This window comes from Oppia nitens, unplaced genomic scaffold (genome assembly GCF_028296485.1).
Source record: "Oppia nitens isolate AA-2021 unplaced genomic scaffold, nextdenovo-longstitch-racon4-pilon3 scaffold45_pilon_pilon_pilon, whole genome shotgun sequence".
Taxonomy (NCBI): Eukaryota; Metazoa; Arthropoda; class Arachnida; order Sarcoptiformes; family Oppiidae; genus Oppia; species Oppia nitens.
This window is the reverse complement of record NW_026533227.1, coordinates 247872-266579: the sequence shown is the minus strand read 5'-3', so window position 1 is coordinate 266579 and position 18708 is coordinate 247872. Positions and strand designations below refer to the sequence as shown.

The 18708-nt window shown below is 31.8% G+C and overlaps 6 protein-coding genes across 6 annotated transcripts; 4 read left to right on the top strand and 2 right to left on the bottom strand.

The window, feature by feature from the left end:
• The first annotated feature begins 326 nt into the window (after positions 1 to 326).
• LOC128959348 (dehydrodolichyl diphosphate synthase complex subunit nus1-like) lies at positions 327 to 1602 on the top strand. The gene is made up of 3 exons (XM_054305295.1): positions 327 to 894; positions 957 to 1280; positions 1405 to 1602. Exons 1-3 carry the CDS (start codon positions 534 to 536, stop codon positions 1593 to 1595), a joined length of 876 nt encoding a protein of 291 aa, XP_054161270.1. The 5' UTR covers positions 327 to 533; the 3' UTR covers positions 1596 to 1602.
• Positions 1603 to 1888: 286 nt separating this feature from the next.
• On the top strand, positions 1889 to 2752 carry LOC128959340 (tigger transposable element-derived protein 4-like; the record flags this gene model as incomplete). The annotated part of the gene is made up of 1 exon (XM_054305281.1): positions 1889 to 2752. A coding segment is annotated over exon 1 (822 nt), but the record flags the coding sequence as incomplete, so codon positions are not given.
• Positions 2753 to 3978: 1226 nt separating this feature from the next.
• LOC128959320 (arginine/serine-rich protein PNISR-like) lies at positions 3979 to 7443 on the bottom strand. The gene is made up of 5 exons (XM_054305262.1): positions 6128 to 7443; positions 5922 to 6027; positions 5400 to 5459; positions 4702 to 4932; positions 3979 to 4616 (listed from the first exon to the last, which is right to left on the bottom strand). Exons 1-5 carry the CDS (start codon positions 7304 to 7306, stop codon positions 4105 to 4107), a joined length of 2088 nt encoding a protein of 695 aa, XP_054161237.1. The 5' UTR covers positions 7307 to 7443; the 3' UTR covers positions 3979 to 4104.
• An 866-nt stretch (positions 7444 to 8309) lies between these two features.
• On the top strand, positions 8310 to 9280 carry LOC128959318 (V-type proton ATPase subunit F-like). The gene is made up of 3 exons (XM_054305259.1): positions 8310 to 8328; positions 8460 to 8646; positions 8759 to 9280. The coding sequence occupies exons 2-3, from the start codon at positions 8593 to 8595 to the stop codon at positions 9080 to 9082; spliced, it is 378 nt and encodes a 125-aa protein (XP_054161234.1). The 5' UTR covers positions 8310 to 8328; positions 8460 to 8592; the 3' UTR covers positions 9083 to 9280.
• A 3003-nt stretch (positions 9281 to 12283) lies between these two features.
• On the top strand, positions 12284 to 13965 carry LOC128959349 (uncharacterized). Its single transcript, XM_054305296.1, has 3 exons — positions 12284 to 12404; positions 12949 to 13098; positions 13240 to 13965. Exons 2-3 carry the CDS (start codon positions 13017 to 13019, stop codon positions 13890 to 13892), a joined length of 735 nt encoding a protein of 244 aa, XP_054161271.1. The 5' UTR covers positions 12284 to 12404; positions 12949 to 13016; the 3' UTR covers positions 13893 to 13965.
• Positions 13966 to 14934: 969 nt separating this feature from the next.
• Positions 14935 to 18496, bottom strand: LOC128959342 (serine/arginine repetitive matrix protein 1-like). Its single transcript, XM_054305283.1, has 5 exons — positions 18165 to 18496; positions 17988 to 18077; positions 17771 to 17896; positions 17473 to 17643; positions 14935 to 17370 (listed from the first exon to the last, which is right to left on the bottom strand). Exons 1-5 carry the CDS (start codon positions 18186 to 18188, stop codon positions 15331 to 15333), a joined length of 2451 nt encoding a protein of 816 aa, XP_054161258.1. The 5' UTR covers positions 18189 to 18496; the 3' UTR covers positions 14935 to 15330.
• Between the last annotated feature and the right edge of the window lie 212 nt (positions 18497 to 18708).

Sequence of the window (18708 nt, the reverse complement as noted above, 5' to 3'; positions counted from 1 at the left end):
AAAAATAACTTATTTATATTCAAAACCAAAACACAATAAAACAGTAGTGTAAATGTATATATTAGCCTAATATTAGTGTTTAGGGAGGGGTGGGCAGAAAGTTTTTACAAAACATAGACTATATATTACATAGTTATTATACACACTATTTTATTTATATATATATATATATACAGTGTACATATTAAAAGTGTATAATCTATTATAATAATCTAAGTGCTTTTTTAGTGATTATGTCTACTATTATTGTTTTTGTTTTGAATAAAATCTGAAATTTTTTTACAGTACATGTAATGTATTTACTATTTATTTTTTTTACTGTAATATTAGTCAAGTGTTGTGTCAGYCAATCACGTGTTTCACGTCATTCGGTTTTTTTCGAAATAAATACCAAATAAAACCACAAAAAAATAAAATGTTTTACTATTAAAAGCTGACAATTATTTTATTGGTTGCAGTCATCATAATCACTGGCCAATTAATCGGCCAATTGACCAACAAACACATCGCACACACACACTCACATCACAGTAATGTCATCGCCGTTACCGCCGCTAAAACAGCTGGTCTTACAGCTRGTCTGGCTGTTAACCCATGCGGTGATCACTATCTGTCTGGAGGTCTACTATCTGGTCGACTGTTATGTCCGCCGCCGACGTGGACGACGACGGCGACGACTACAAGATATCGGCGTGAACAACGACGACGACGACCTCATTGCCAAAGATGTCGGCCAATTGATGTCCCGATTGACAAAAATGCCGACACATATTGCCGTTTGTCTACACGAAGACCGTATAGACCCGAAWAAGTTGATCCAATTGATCCATTGGTGTCGACAGTTTCAAATAAAATACGTGTCATTGTTTAGCGATATGTCATCGGATATCATCGGTAAGGTTACGGTTTTTATAGACAATCAAAAATCATTTAATTGGTGTTTACTCTTCAAACAGCAAACAATTTATTGTCGACACATGCAATCAACGGTCGCATCGATGGCAGTCAACAACAACAACAGCAGCAGCTGATCCCGACAAGTMTYGACAATAAAACTAAGTCTACTAATAATAATACAAATGGCTATAAATTAGGKACCGATAGCTATGTTTGCCGCCGGCCTTTAGACATATCAGTGGACAACGACAACAATGAGAACCTGAAGATTGCTGTCTTTACGCATACGGATTCACGGGCTAGTATTGTCCGGGCGGCCAAACARCTGACACGCACCGGATCGCCGGCTATCGAGTTGGCCGACATTACGCGACAATTGAAAAGTGAGTCGTCCCCCGATTTTTTTCTGGCCAACAAACCATTTCTAACCATTTATTTACTCTCTCTCCCTCTCTCTCTCTCTCTCTCTCTCTCTCTCTCTCTCTCACTCTCTCTCTCATTCAATAGAAACCTATGAGTTTCCTGATCCCGAATTACTCATATCGTTTGGCCAGTCGACCGGCGTCTATGGCTACCCGTTATGGCAGTTAAGGTTAACCGAAATCTATTTCTATCGATCGTTACGGGACTTCCAGTTCGACATGTTTTACGAAACTCTGGCCAAGTATTCAAAATGCGAACAAAGATTTGGAAAATAATTTGAAAAATGAGTTTTTTTTTATTTTTAAGAAAAAAATTAATTTAATTTAAAGAGAATTATTTTATATATAGAAATTAATTAATTAATTACCGACTTTGCTATATATAATATATATATATATATATATAGTGGTACCAAGAGAGGTGCAATTATATCTAGATATAGTTGCATATATTTTTTGTAATATTAAATAACATGATTACTAAAATTGACGTATAGTTGCTGTCATATAAAAGTTTTTTGAAACTGTAAAATAAGGTAAAATTTTTTGTCAAAAATATTTAGCAATTAGTATCCATTTTCACTGTCTATGTGTCTCATTATGACAACAAAATGACTGAATGTTTTATTAATGTGTCATCAAGTGAAGACTCAGAGGTAAATCAAGTGAATGATATGTCAATGGATATATCAATAACCTCAAGAAGTAGTGAATTGAATCTGACATCTGTATCAACGAAAAAGTCAAAATTAAAGACTAGACGGTTATCATATACAATACAATTCAGATTGGAAGCCATTGAATGGCATAAAAACAATGGTAATAATCAATCAGAAACTGCAAGACAATATGGGACCTCAAGACAAAACATTGCATTATGGTTACAAAATGAAGACAAATATTGCAATTTATTAGACAATAAGTCCGTTAGTGTGAAAACCCGCCGAAGACTTCTTAAACCACGTATCGGTAAATTTCCAGAAATGGAGTCCAAACTTATTGAGTGGTTTACTAAAACACGAAATGATAAACTTTTCGTCACATATGAATTATTAATTAGCAAAGCATTAGAGATATTTAATGAAATCAATACCAATAAGAGAGAGACTGTGGGTCTGGAGAAGTCAGACAGTCTTCTGTTTAAAGCATCGACTGGTTGGGTCCAAGGATTTATGCAAAGATATCAATTATCTGTCAGAGCTGTTACAACAATTGGTCAGAAAATACCAAAGAATGCGAGAGAAATCAGTTTTTGTTTTTTTCAAAATGTGGATAATTTTCGTTCTCAACAATTGCTGCAAAATAATCAAATTATTATCATAAATATGGATGAAATACCTGTTTATTTCGATTTACCACAAAACCACACAATTGATAAAATTGGTAACAAATCAGTAGCACTGCGGACGACAGGACCAATGAGAAGACTAGATTTACACTTATTTTATGTGGGGATAATATGGGTCGCAAATATAAGGCTACAATTATTTTCAAAAATTTGAAAAAGATTCCTAAGTGTAAGTTTCCATCTGATGTCGAGGTAATGGTCAGCGCGAAGGGATCTATGACTACAGATTTGATGCATCAATGGATAACTAAAGTGTTTGCTAAACGTCCAGACGGTTTGTTTCTCAATATGGCAGTCAAAAATTGTCAATTAAAATACCGTTCACTATTAACCATTGACGCCGCAAGAGCTCACAGAAGCATTGAAATAAAAAAACTTTTCGCTTCACATTATGCTACAAAAGTTGAGATAATACCGGGAGGTATGACGCCACTACTTCAACCCGCAGATGTCTCCTGGAATCGACCGGTTAAATCACATCTTAAAAAATATTGGGCCGATTGGATGGCATCAGCAGATGATACTAAACCTAAGACTAAAGACGGTAATGTCAAGAGACCATCATATGGTTTGATTGCCGAGTGGTGTAGTAAAGCGTGGAAAGCAATACCATTGCAACAAATTATTGATAGTTTCAAACAATGTAATCTTAGCCAAGTCAGAGATGATACACAATTACATTCAAAGCTAAAGTGTATTTTAAGTGATAGACAACAATCTGATGGACAACAAGAATCAACAGGAATTTCAGATACAGAATCTGATAATGAAGAGATTGACGAAGTAATTGATTATATTCCTGATGTTAATTAATAATTACATTACATTTGGTTTAAATAAAAATTTTTGAATTGCTATAATTGAGTTATAATTACATGCAACTATATGTCAATTTTACCAAGGGGTGCAACTATATCTATGTATAATTGCATCAATTTTTACCCATGTCAATTTTGCTCAAATTTAGATATAATTGCATGCTATTATATGTCAGCAAAGTCGGTAATTAATATAATTTGGGGGGTCTTTAGAAAATGAATGTATTTTTAATTTTAATTAAATTAATTAATTCGTAAGTTTTAATTATTATTATTTTTTTTATTATATATAAATTATTCGGAAACTATTAATTTTGTTTTAATTTATTTGATTGGTTGAACTCTAATGTAAATTGAAATTTTTTATTGTTTTTTTTTGTTATTATTATCTTCAAACAAACAGTGATAGTATTTAAAAAAATGTTACCTTTTTTTTATTAAAAAATAATAATAATTAAAGTGATATTTCATTTATTTTGTTGTTATTGTTGTTGTCATAAATTCCTGGGATTTTTTTGTGTCTTATTTTTTAATTGTTTTGTTGTTTCAATTATTTTATGTGTTGTTTTGTTTTTTTTTAAATATAGTTATATATACAGACATTTATTTTACACCCAAACTATCGATGTTTACGGCTCGGGTCCGCCGCACGGCTGCTGGTCGTCGTTGTTGTCCGCGACTTACTGCCGGCGGCGGCAGCGGCTGACGATTCATTTGACGAGTGGCCAACACTTCTATGGTTTTTGTTAGACGACGACGGACTACGCGATCGACTACTACTACTACCCGATCGGYGCCGCCGTCGTTGTTGTCTATCACGTGATTTACTTCGCGATCTACTTTTGCGATCAGATAGTGATCTGCGATCAGTACGACTAGTCTTTGGTCGACTACTACTACTACTCTGTCTAACAGATCTATCTCTAGACCTACTTCTTCTATCTCTATCCTTATCTCTATTTCTATCCCTATCTTTCGATCGACTRCTTCTTCGATTACGATCTCTATCACTGGATCTCCTACTYCTACTACTTCTWYTTCTTCTACYACTACTATCACTACTATGTCTACTACTTCTATCTCTWTCGTAATCTGAMGACTGTTTTGATCTGTCATTACGTGATTTTCGATCTTTTAAATAAATTTTTTAATTAAAGAAAATAAAAAAAACAAACAAATAATTAGTTAATTATAACATTTAAAATTTTTTAATTACCATTGGTTTCCGATAACTTATCTTTAGATCTCTTTAGATCATTACTGCTCTCATTATTATTATTATTACTATTATTATCGCCTTTATGTACATCCGATRATGACTTAGTCTTGTCATCTGATTTACTGTCCATTTGATGGCTACCACCTCCTCCTCCTCCGGGGTTGTTGTCCTTGTCTTCGTTATCATCGTCCGAATCGCTTCCATAGCCAGTGAGTACAGTCAGTCCTCCTAAATGACAATACAAGTTAAATACGGCAACAAAATAATAATAATAATAACATAAAAAATAATTGACAACTTTTTTTATTAATTGGAAAACTAAAACAAAAACAATTCAATAATAACTACAATTTAACTAATAATTAGTTAATAAAAAAACATCAATAAATAAATATTTTGTTTTTTAAAAAAATTAACTAAAAAATCAAATAAATAACTTTTCAATAGAAATATTTTTTTAAATAAATAAATAAAAAAATTTAAAAACAAAACTTAATTTTCTGTAATCTATTATTTTTTTAGATAATTTTTTAGTTTGTGCTTAAAATTCAAATTATTGTTTGTTTTCTCTTTTATATATATWTACATTTTAATTATTATAAATTAATAATAATTTAAATATACAATAAATTGTACGGTAATAATATTTTTTTTAATTAATAATAATTAAATAAACCATTGAATTGATTACATACCAAGTTTTGTAGACTTATTAATAATTGTTGGTTCGCTTGATTGCATAACAACCTCTGGAACTTAATTTTTCATCAAGATCATTTTTATCATCAAATAATTTTTCAAATATATCAATTAMTTAAATATAATAAAATTAATTATAGGTTTTTTTWAAAACAAAAAAAWTAATTAATTAAAAATAAAATAATTGATAGAAAATATAGCTTTAAAAATATATAGTTTAATTAGTGATTTTATTATTTTTATGATTATTATTATTATTATTATTTTTAATTTATACTAATCTAAACATTTAATTACTAAAATATTTAATTAYTAAATATGAATTGTTATTTTTTCACTAAATATTTAATGAATTTATGAAACTATGGATAAGTTTTTTTATTTTAAATAAATTAGTTATAAATTAATAATTATTTTACTATAAAAAAAATTGAKATTAAATTTTTGTTTACGACAAACCATAGCAATCACTGTCATTATTGTTAATATTATTATTATTATTATCACATAATATGTACCTCTTTGGTGGCGACTCTTACTGATGACATCCCTGGCAATGGCGTCGATCTCATTGTTGGTCACATCYAACAGTATTTGTGTCATCATATGGCGTACTCTTAACATCTGTTTTATCAATATATATATATATATATATAGTTATCGGTAATAAAAATAAAAACTTTCAGACAATCCTATCGTTWAAMAAAAATCCAGTAAAACAAACCATCTCTTCATCGCTGATCTCTTTTCTGTCTTCAGCGTCAAACCTATCGTCGCTGTCMTCTCCCTCTTCCTCYTCCTCATCGTCGTCATCATCGCTGTCCGCATATTTGTTGCCGACCTTCTGTTCCCATTCAATCTCCCGACGCAACTGTTCCTCCTTATCCCTRACAGCTTTAGCCCTTTCCATCCTATCGTGTTCCTCCCGTTCCCGTTCCACACGTTTAGTCCTCTCTTTTTCCATTTTATCCAATCCCTCCCTCAGCCATATCGGTAATGTCTTTTTCTTGGCCGCGTCCATTATATTATTAGCAATATTATTATTATTATTATTATTACACATAATACTATTGTTATTAACATTATTGTTGTTCATAATATTGGCTGTAAAGTGATCAATGTTTGCGTTMATCGGTAAGTCGGTTGGCTTCGGCAGCGGCGGCATTTGATTTMCAGCCATCATTGGCGGTGGTGGCGGCGGCCTCCACGGCATCGCTGCYGATGTAGGAAAGTTAGKTCCCGAAGCAGCCATTGTTGCCATTGTAGGCGATGGAGGTGTCGGTAGCAACGGTTGTTGCATTGGTGATGACGATGGAGGCGGYGGCGGCAGTCCAGTCATTGGCCGCATTGTGTGTGGCGGCGGCGGTACCGGCTGTCTCATTGGTGGATGCGGTGGAAATATGGGTCGATTCCAGTTGTTGTTATTATTATTAATGTTGGCCTCAATCGATGTTTGATAGATTGGTCGCGAAATATCTTCGTGTATTGGCGAGGCCACCGGCGGCGGCGGTTGCATGTGATGTGGTCGCCGATGAAACAATGGCGGACCACCACCCGATGATGTTCGTAACATTATRTCATCGGGTGATGATCCGGTCGGCATGTGTTGCGGATGCATGCGATTCATTTGCATATGCATTGGCGATATGGATGGCGGCTGCTGTGGTGGTCCACCAAACGGTGATAACAGCGATGGCGGCGGCGGTCCGCGATGTATGGTCACCATTGGTGATTGCAGMGSCTGCGGTGGCGGCTGTGGTGGTGGCGGCGGCAACAAATGCTGGACCATTGACTGGACGAGTATGTGTTGCGGTAGCAGCTGATGGACAGTAACCGCCGGTGACTGTAAYAAATCGTGTAGTTGTTGCTGATGTTGTGGCGGTTGCGGTTGACTGGTCTGCATTTGTATCCATTGTTTGGCCAGTTGTGCCCAATCGACGTTATCGGCCGACTGTTGCTGAACCCAACACTGTGTCTGGTCTGACCATTGTTGYTGTTCGCGAGTCCAGCCGCCGCGCGATTCAGCGCCGCCGGTGCCGCCGYCCTTGGTTGTTGGCCATCGATGGCCACATAGTTTTTATGTATTATATATATATACTGTCAATTAATATAYTGGGAAACTCCCGACGGGATTAGCCGTTAGATTAGTGATCAATCAATTTGATAGACAATACAATACAYAACAAAACAGTAATAAATATCTAATAATAATATAATAATAATAATAAACATTTGACGTAAACATTATTAATGGTATTATTATTACAACACTATAGTAGGTTATATACAGTTATAAATTGGATAATACTATTGTATAGCTATACAATACAGTAGACTAGTGTTGTAYTACTAGAAATATTTTAGCACAATATTTGTATACAATTTGTATAAAAAAATATAACTTAAAATTACTWAAAAAAAATTATAAATCAAATAAAATAAAAAGTAAAATTGAWTTTTAAAAAATTAAGTTTTTATTTTATTGTTTTTTGTTTGAAAAAATAATTAACAAAAAAATTATGTCAAATATATTTATGATCAAAAAAAAAAGTTTAAATAATAATAAATTTAGTTTTTGATTTTTACATTAATTAATAATTAATTATAATTTTTTTCATTAATTATTATTATTATTGTAAAAATACTSTATATATAAGKATATGATTTTATTTTTTGTTTTAATTTAATAAATTTAATACATTTTATAMCCAAAAAAAAAATAAATAATAATATTATATAAAGTAATTGTCATATTATTATTACATTATAAAWTACATKACGTTATTTATTGAACGTAATTTATGGTATACATAAATTATGTACTTTGATGAGTTAACTAAATTAAATAAAAAAAGTACAGTAAATATTAAATAAAATAAACTATATATTTACACACATAAATTAAACAAACAAAAATTTAACAAGGTAATAAACATATATAAAATAATTTTAACTATCATTTAAATATTTTTTTAATTAAAAAAAATTACCTAGATCATTTAATATATTTTTAATACTAACCTAGATTAATTTATTTTATTGATATATATATACAGGTGTTATACTATAGTTTGTTTGTTTGGGTTAGWGTTTACGTGTTTTTTGTTTATAATTGACGGAACGGTAATCTAGTGGCCACTGACCACCCGTTACTAYRCAAACAGCAGCAGCGGCGGCGGCGGCGGGAAAATGGCATTACATTCGGCAATTAAGGGCAAACTGATTGCCGTTATCGGCGATGAGGTATTTATTATACTTATTAACTAAATCGGGGGGCGTTTCCCACCCACCCGTYCATCGCGATAACTATCGGGTAGWTATTGACCACTATTTCCCGTWAAAATAAAATTATTAGGACACTTGCGTCGGGTTTCTGTTGGGCGGTATCGGCGAAATGAATCGCCAGAAACAACCGCAACATAACTTTTTGGTTGTCGACAAAAATACMCCGACTCTGGACATTGAGGACACTTTTCGGGCATTTCTGAAACGGGACGACATCGACATCATATTGATTAACCAGAACGTTGCCGAACTGATCCGTCACGTTATCGATGCCCATACGGCACCCGTACCGGCCATATTGGAAATACCGTCGAAAGATCATCCGTACGATCCGAACAAGGATTCCATACTCCGACGGGCCAAAGGTCTGTTCGGTTCGGATGACTACCGATAGACGCTGATCGGTCTATCGGGTCGGGTCGGGTCTGGCCAGTTGGCTGACTGGCCAGCCAGCCGTGTGTTTGTTATGTCTATACATTTGAACCCGATTTGTCGACAACTGTTTTTTTTATTATGGATAGACATTACCGCTACATATGGACGGACGGACCGACCGATAGACAGATAGATATTATACTAATATATCATATGATTTAGTGATAGAGTTATATATATATATATATTATTTTTAATTATAATTATAATTTTTTGTGGTTATACTATATGTATGTTAAACAAGTTTTTTTTTATGTATTGTTATACAGATTATTATTATWATTATTATTATTATTGTATAAATTAATAGCAATGTATGTATAATGTATTATAATTATAATTCATTATAATTTATATAGTTTTYAATATTATAATTATTATTATTATTCAAGATATATTTAAAATTAATATTTACCATAAATTTAATGATAATAAAACGGTATTACAAATTGTGGTRTTAWGTTTGAGTTATTGTTTTTTTTTGTTTGATTGAATTGATTGAATAAATTGTTGAAGTTATTACTACCGGTAATAATAATAATAATAATTTTTTTTTATAAAAATAATACAAAATTAAYGGTAATTATATATTTTGTTTGTTTGTAATGAAATTTWTTTAATTTTAATTTATYGATTATTACAGGAATATTCTGGCATTTATTTTAGCTGGCTAATTAATGTATTAAATRGAWAMATAYAGTWATTAATTATATGATTATTTATKGGGTACATTATAATAATTATTATTATTACCAATTCTAATTAAAATAAAAAAGTTTATTTTATTAAAAATAAATTTTTGTTTTACAAAAAAAATATAATACCTGTACAATATTTAATAACATATATAGTATTAACTTATATTAAAAAAAATTTAATATTTATGTTAATAACAAYAATAATAATGTTATAAACTACTATTATATTTCAATATTATTAATTATAWTAATTAATAATTTACTATACTGTTTGATGGTTAATATGATTATTACATTGATTATAATTATATATTAATATYTKTATTATTTTAATWTATATATATATATATATATGTGAATTTATATATCATTTTGAAGGAAATGAGTTGTGTGTTTTAKTTTTTTTTATTTTAATTTTTTTTTTAATATAAATATAAATTATATTTTCAATGTAAACTTCAAAAATTAATACTAATAAAATTTAATAATAAATTTTTTAATTAATGGTTGCGACAGTTACCTGGATTTAGTATTTTTWKTATTATTATTATTATTTGTATTTACTATTATTATTATCATTATTTTTYTAAMGCATATTTGTTAAAGTATTTATTATTATTATTATTTTTAATAATAATAATAATAATAATAATWATTAATTTCATGATTGCAATGATAATTTTTTTGTACACATAGTTATCACTTGTTTACTACAAAATAAAGTTTTTATATATTTTTTTATTTTAAATATTTCTGATTAAATATTTGTTATTTTATTTAATTAAATTAATATATTAATATATGTTGTATTTTTTGTTTATTAAATTCAATTGTTTAATTAGTGATTAAATTTTCTATTTTAAGTAATTATAAATATAAAATAAATAATAACTTAATATTTTTATATTAATCTTTATTAATAWAAATATTAGTAATAAAAAAATTGTAAAAMACGTGTATGTTTATGTGGATTACGAAAAATGTATAATAAAAAAATAGTTAATAACTAATTAAWTAATTAATAATAATTAACAAATAAWCATTTAAACAATTTAATCGATATATAAAAAAACTTTGATTATAATGTTTTTAAATATAAATAATTATAAAWATATAAATATATAATATAGTTTATATAATATATATATATATCCTARTGYTGAGTGTGTGTGTGTGTGTGTGTGTGTGTGTGTGTGTTAATAACTGTGTGTATTAATTAAATTAATCAATTGGTGATTATCAACACCAACAAAAAAAAATATAACTAAATATATTTTTTATACAGTATATTGATATATATCATATATACCGCAAAWATACTGTAAAAATATATATAWATTTATATATAAATAGATATAAAGTAAGAGTTGTTGTCTCTATATAATGTCTAATTGAATAAATAAAAACTAATAGTAAAATRTTTTGCTATAGTTTTTATCGCAATTGTCATAACAGCGCTGATTGAGTGGTTGTTTAAATTAAATATATTWAATATATATATATATATATAAAATTATGATAATTATTATTAATAATAGGAATTAGTATTAGTAGTTATAGTGAGTGTATAAACTACTATAAGTAATAAATAATAATAATAATAATAATAAAATATTATACATTATATATATATATATATAATAAAAGGATTGATTAGACAAAAAAAATTATATTTTATTTATTAAAGTCAACAAAATATAAGTAATGTCTACCATATTATGATATTATTATTATAAAGTAATTATTATCATTATTATTGTTATTACTACTACTATTAAATATATTATAGTTAATAATATTTAATAAATATAATAAACTATTTATTTAAAAAAATCATATATATATATCATATATTAATAAAAAAAAATACCAATAATTATATTCAACATTATATAACATTTTGATATAACATTTAAATCTATTCACAGTTTTTTTGTGTGTTTTGTGTATTATTTTGTGTTACAATAATATTTAAGTTTTTTAATTTTTTTTAATAATAATTATTAAAACACATACTAACTATTGAAAAAAACATGTATTTACAGTACATTAACAAAATGTTTAATATACTAAATATTAATCGTAATAATAATAATAATTGTCTATTAATTGTGTTTTTGCTAATTATTATACAACAAGTGTTTTTCAATAGCAATACATTAATAGTTGTATGCGATAATAGACATTATAATAGTAGTTATAATAATAATAATAATAATAGTTTAGAAAAGTTATTGCATACTAATAACTATAATATTAATAACTATAAAATTATTTCAAATCAATGGCCAACTGATGATATAACAAATTTATCAATAGTTATCAATAGTGATGGAAACGGTAGTTTAGAGTCCAAAAATTTTACCGATTTTCCTAATAATAATAATAATTTTAATAATAATATATCATCGAATAATAATAATGATAATAATCATAACTTAAATGATTTAAATAATAAAGATATTATAAATAGTTGCAAAACTAGTGATGACTGTAATAGATATGCTAAATGTTGTCCAGTTTTTTTTGATGATAATGATAATAAAAATATAACACGTTGTGTACCTACATATTCATGTAAAGGTAAGTGTAGAGTGTCTAGGTGTTTTTTTAAATCAATTAATTAATATTATCTAGTACACATACTAAAAATCAATAATTAAAATTAAATTAAATTATTTGACAGTTAAAAAAAAGTTATTATTATAGACTATTTAGCATTTTATATATACTTATAAAATAAAAACTTTTATAGTTATTAATTTTTTTCAATGAACTATTACATTAAAACGATTATATTTTAATAATTAAAAAAAAATATTATATATTAGATTAGCTTTTATATTATTATATCATATTATATATTAATTAGATACCATTAAATATTACTACAGTATAAAACACATAACACACATACACACACACACATACACACACACACACATACACACACACACACACACATACACACACATACACACACACATACACACATACACACACATACCAGTTGAACAAACAAAATATAATAATTAGCTAAAAATTTATATATTAGTATATTATGGATTATATAAAAATAATTATTATTTATTTATATTTATTTTACCTAAAAAAAACTAAACTAAAGGGTTTTATCAGCAAAAGTGCATTTCCGACAGTGACTGTGAATCAATTCAGGGACTGGTATGCAAACCAATGGTATACAAGTGCGAGTGTCCCGACGATAGTTACTTTGTTAAAGGGATAGCTCGTTGTGTGGAAAATAACGGCAACAATGGTAAGTGATGTCCATTTCATATCTAACCTATACATCCAAAAAAATAATAACTAACTATTCATACCCTTTCCACTATATCATACACCCCCATACACATCATCGGGCTCCGGGATGCGACTACAAACAAACAAAAACATACAGAATCGAGGACAGCCATGCAAATCTATAAGATAACAATGATATTCGCATCCTGTTGTCTGGCACTCATACTAATCATATTTTTGGTATGCATTCTGCGTAAGTCCTACTGTCCTCCAGCATCGGCGGCTGGCCGTTCCCGTATGCCAAACGGACCGCTTGACAATCGGACTATACCCGATATATTTACACTGTTTCCGCATTGCGGTAACTACGATGGCGGTCCACTGGGCGACGGTACGCTGCCGCCGTTTGAAAAGCCGCCCACCTATGACGAAACACTTACACTGATACGCAATCAGATAGGAGTACCGCCGCCCGCCTACAGGGGCCGTAACGGTACACCCTATTCGTCGAATCCGTCGACACCGGAACTGGCCGCCCGGGTACACGTCCAGCGGCCACAACTGATAGCTGTGACCACTACTACTACTGGTAGCCGACATTCCGCATCGGCCAGTCCTCCGCTATCGTTGGCGTCGGCGTCGACAAGTAGCTCAAGTTTTTCGGCCAACAATTCGCCTCCCGGTCTACATTCGTCTCGTGACGAACTGATTGCCGGTCCCAGTGGTGAATGTAGCCGACGGTCAGCAGTAGCCACTACTAGTAGCGGCAGTGGTGGCGCCGGCGGTATAGATAATCCAGCATTTTGTTGATATGTGTGTATCATTGATATACAACTTATAAATTATATAATGTATTGTGTTATCAATTAATTTAAAATAAAATTGTGATTTAATTATTATTATATATTTTTATATATATATAGAAAGAAAAAAACTGTATTTTTTCTTAAACTTTTTTTGTTGTTGTTTTGTAATATTATTTATTATTATTAATTACCAATTGAATTATTTATTGATATAGTTATTCAAGTCATTGATTTATTTTTATTTTTATATATATATAAATTTATATTCATACCATAAGATTGTTTGTTAGCTATGATTTTTTTTGAAGTCATTATTATTGTATTCAATAAAAATTAATTTTTTTTAAAATTTAATCTTAAATGCACATTATTATTATTTTAATTAATTAATTAATTACTAATATTATAGTTAATTATTATTATTATTATTTTGTATTAAAATAAAAATTATTAAAATAATTATCATTAATAATAATAATAAAATAAATAAAAAATACACTAAAAAAAATTTCAATACAATATCAAAAGTTTAAAAATAAAAAAACATTTCAAATAATTCAGTAATTATTAAAATATAAATTATTAATTTTAAAATTTAAAAATTTACTACATATTAAATGAGCAAGATAATTTGAAATACAACAACAAACAATTTGTTAGCCAAACAACTAAATTTATTATTTAATTTTTTTTACTATTTTATTAATTAATTTAATTTAATAAATATTAATAATTGCCAATCAATTCATTCAATTTTTAAATTACAAATTATATATGTTTTTCAAACACTTTTATACAAATGTTTTTTTAATCAATTATAATTATTTTCATTTAAAAAAACATTAAATTAAATTATGTGAGTGTATATAACATATCATTTAAAAATCAATTTTATTGTTTTGAATATAAATTGAATCAATCAATTAATTTAATTATATGTTTTAATTATATAGGTGTCTGTCTATATATATATAAGTGTGTATATCGGGGGGGGGGGGGGAATCTCAATTATAATATCATTCAATTATAATTATTGCAATTAAGAAAATAATTAAAAAAATTAAATGATATATATCTATATATATAATTGAATTCTAGTTGTATGTGTGTCCGTCAATGTTTTTTTTGTTGAAATAAAAATGTTCGCTAAAATTATTTTAAATTTTTTTTGTTGATAATAATAATAATAAATAAATAAAAATATATATAATTTGTTGTTTTGTTTGTTTCAATTTATATATATATTTTAGTTATTTATTTTTTTTAGTATATATATGTGTCTCTCATTCAATCACATCCGTAGTCTTAACTGTTGTGACAAAACCTTTATTTGATATCATCTCTCTCTCTCTCTCTCTTCATCTCACTTCCCGACAGTCAATCCGTCCGTCCGTATTGTCCGCCAATATATATATATATGAATATACGAAATAAAAATGAAATCATTCGTTTGTCTTCGCCTTCTTCGTCGACTTCAATGCCTTCTCTCTTAAATGCTTTTCCAATTCAGTCATATCGACGCCATTGTCCTCATCCTTTGACTTCCGTTGATCTCTTCGTTCATGTACTTCATCACCGCCGCCATCATCATCGTCGTCGTCATCGTCCGACTCGGAACTGGACGTCTGTTGAGTTCGTTTTGAACTTTTCTTATGGTGTTTCTTATGTTTCTTGTGATGCTTTTTATGATGTTTTTTACTCTTCTTTTTCTTCTTCTTTTTGCGCGCCTCTTCAGCACTCGACTCGTCCGAACTTCGGTCGGAATCCGTTACCTTCTTCTTGCGTTTCTTTTTCTTCGACGACGACGTAATAGACGACGATTTCTTGTCCGATGTCGTTGTCAACGATTTCGATGACGACGAAGACTTTTTCGGTGTTACGCTAGTAGTAGTAGTAGTAGTGGTGGTGGTCTCCGATGGTCTGTCGGCAATTGGTTTCTTCGATGACGTCGGCGGCGGTTGAGGCAGCGCTGGACTACTTCGTCTGTCCGAATCATCGAATTTAGATTTTTTCTGTATAACGGGCGGAGGACTCTCCGATTTACCCGATTTTGATCGTTTCGATGCCGACGATGAAGGCGGCGGCGAACTCCTAGACTTTTTAGACACTGCAGGCAGTGATTGTGAGGGCGGAGGCGGCGGTGGTAACTGTTTCGGCAGCGCTGGACTCGCCGATCGTGACTTCGCTGACTCCGAGTCGGATGGCATCTCATTCTTGACGACTACTGCTGGTAGTGTTGTCGAGGCCTCTCGTTTTGGTGGCTGTAATGCTTGCTGTTGTTGTTGTGGTGGTGGCGGAGGCGGCGATGATCGTCGGGAATGTCTAGGAGGAGAACGCTGCTGCTGTACGGGTGAACGTCTAGAACGACGTGCAGGTGATGGCGATGGCGAGTGACGTTGTTGTTTGGGTGATATGGATGGCGAGTGTTGTTGTTGTTGTCGACGCCGCGGTGGTGACCGAGACGGTGGTCGTCTGCGCGGCGAGAATGGTGATCGGCGGCGATTGCGCGGTGGCGACGAACGAAATCGGTTATCATTGTAGCTACGAAAGCCGAAACCTCGTCGCGGTGACGATCGTCGAAAACCGCCGCGTCTTGACGGCGGCGACCGGTATCGATAGCCACGCGGACTGCGTGAACGACTGCGCGACGGACTTCGTCGCCGTAAATCGCGACTTCTTGAGCGTCTTCGACGGGGCGATGTTGATGGCCGTCGTCTGGGACTTATTGAACGCCTACTACGCGGCGAACCTGATCGGCGTCGAGGACTTATCGATCGTCTGCGCGGTGATGGCGACCGTTTTCTCGCTGGTGGAGATCGCTGTTGCGGTCGCCGATTAGGCGACGCTGACCGCTGCCGCTTAGGTGACACCGAACGTGACTTCGATCTAGACTTGGATGGCGACCGCGAACCGGATCGCGAAGTCGATTTGGATGGCGATCGCGAACCTGATTTCGATGATCGCCGATCCGAATCGCTTCGATTGGTATCGTTTGCCGCCGATTTGTTATTGTTTGGTGGCTGTTGTTGCTGTTGTTTTGATCGATTATCTTCGGGATCCGGTCGCAACTTGAGTGGCGGCGACGGTGAGTGTGAAGAAACAGAATCGTCGCGACGCGGAGGACTACGACTACTATTTTTCGGCGAACGACTCTTCGATCGACGACTACTACGCGAAATCGGTGACCGCCTGTGCGCTGGCGATTGTGATCGTTTGCGCGGCGATATTGATCTCGGCTTTCGCGGCGACAGCGAACGTTTGCGCTGTGCTGGCGGTGAACGCGAACGTTTGCGTTGCGGTGGCGGCGATCGTGACCGCTTGCGCTGAGGCGGCGAACGCGATCGTTTGCGCGGAGGTGGCGGCGATCGTGACCTTCGGCGCTGAGCCGGACTTCGGCTGCGACTGCGTCGCCGTTGCGATCGTTCATCCGATTTACCATTTTTTTCTTTATCGTTTTCGGTCATATTTTTCAATTTTTCGGCCTTAAAAAATCCAAATCAAATAAACCGATAATTCATTTACCGTAATTAGGGCATAACCGCTATTACCGTCATATCTATGTATATAACACACAATAGACATACCTCTCGTTTCTGGATCTCCTCTTTCTTTTGGTTGACAAACTCGACGGGTATACCGTCGCCAGCGGTCTGTGCGCTCATCAACAGATGCCAGAGTTCGCCCATAAATTCGCGGGCCTTTTTGCCGTTCAAAAAACCGGTCAAATTAATTTGCATCATCTTGCCGTCGGGAAACTAAATTGATGGCCAATCCAAACAACAATAAAAAAAACAACAACACAATGATTGTCAACAACAATAAACACAATCAGTGGTCAAACACGTGTGTGTGTGTGTGTGTGTGCGCTATATATTTATTTACCCGATCGGCCTGTAGTTGATTGACAACATATTCGACCACAACTTCGTCCTCCATTTCCAGCAACTGTGCTATTCGTTGGTGAATCCATGGACGCATAACATCCAGATTGACTTTCTTGATGTCCACCTAAACAAACAAAACAAAACAAAACAAATTGTCCGCTTATTAGTCGGGAACAAATTAGGTGACAATGACAACAACAACGAAATGGACTGACTTTATTGACCAGCGAGTCATTGAACTTCAATTGTTTCAATAGTTTCTTGTGTTTGTCGGCAAATCGGTTGTCCTGTTCGGCGCTCGTGCCCTATAGGAATAGGATAGACAAACAAACAAACAATCGGTTAATTACATTTGTCCACCGCTTATGGTATGACCACAAAAAAAAACTTACCCGAAAAAAGCCGGCGTCAGTCATGTCTGTCCTCAACAACAATCAAAGCGATGGTACGGGTCTTCAAATTCAACGCCTGTGTCTGCTGACCGGCCGTTAGTTTTTTTTTAATTGTATAACTGTGTCGGATAACTGTGTGTCCGCTGTGCCGACGGCGATACAACCGGTTAAGCCATAGCTGACTGTCTTTTTTTTTAATTAATTAATTATTAATTTAGTTTCAATACATGCGGTAATTGATTGACGACAACAACAACAACAACACTACTAAACACTACTATTAAATGATAACAACAATAGTGTCAAACAAATGGCGACACATTAGACACACACAACACACACATACAGTACACACACGTTATTATATTAAAGCCGGGAGTTTCAACACATTTGGTACTATTTTATGTTATTTTAAATATTATATTGTTTTTAATGTGATTTTAATGTTATCTATAAAAGGTACAAAACAAACTGTATATTAAAGCCCTAGGAGTTGTGCAATACATTTGGTACTATTTTACATGTTATTCAAAAATACTATATT

Bases quoted from the DNA above. Each gene is read 5' to 3' on its own strand.
- LOC128959349 (XM_054305296.1), top strand. From the start codon at position 13,017: ATGGTATACAAGTGCGAGTGTCCCGACGATAGTTACTTTGTTAAAGGG. The intron at 13,099-13,239 runs GTAAGTGATGTC...AAAAACATACAG, and splicing joins GGAAAATAACGGCAACAATG to AATCGAGGACAGCCATGCAA.
- LOC128959342 (XM_054305283.1), bottom strand. From the start codon at position 18,188: ATGACTGACGCCGGCTTTTTTCGG. The intron at 17,897-17,987 runs GTCAGTCCATTT...TTGTTTGTTTAG, and splicing joins ATGACTCGCTGGTCAATAAA to GTGGACATCAAGAAAGTCAA. The intron at 17,644-17,770 runs GTAAATAAATAT...CCATCAATTTAG, and splicing joins ATCAACTACAGGCCGATCGG to TTTCCCGACGGCAAGATGAT.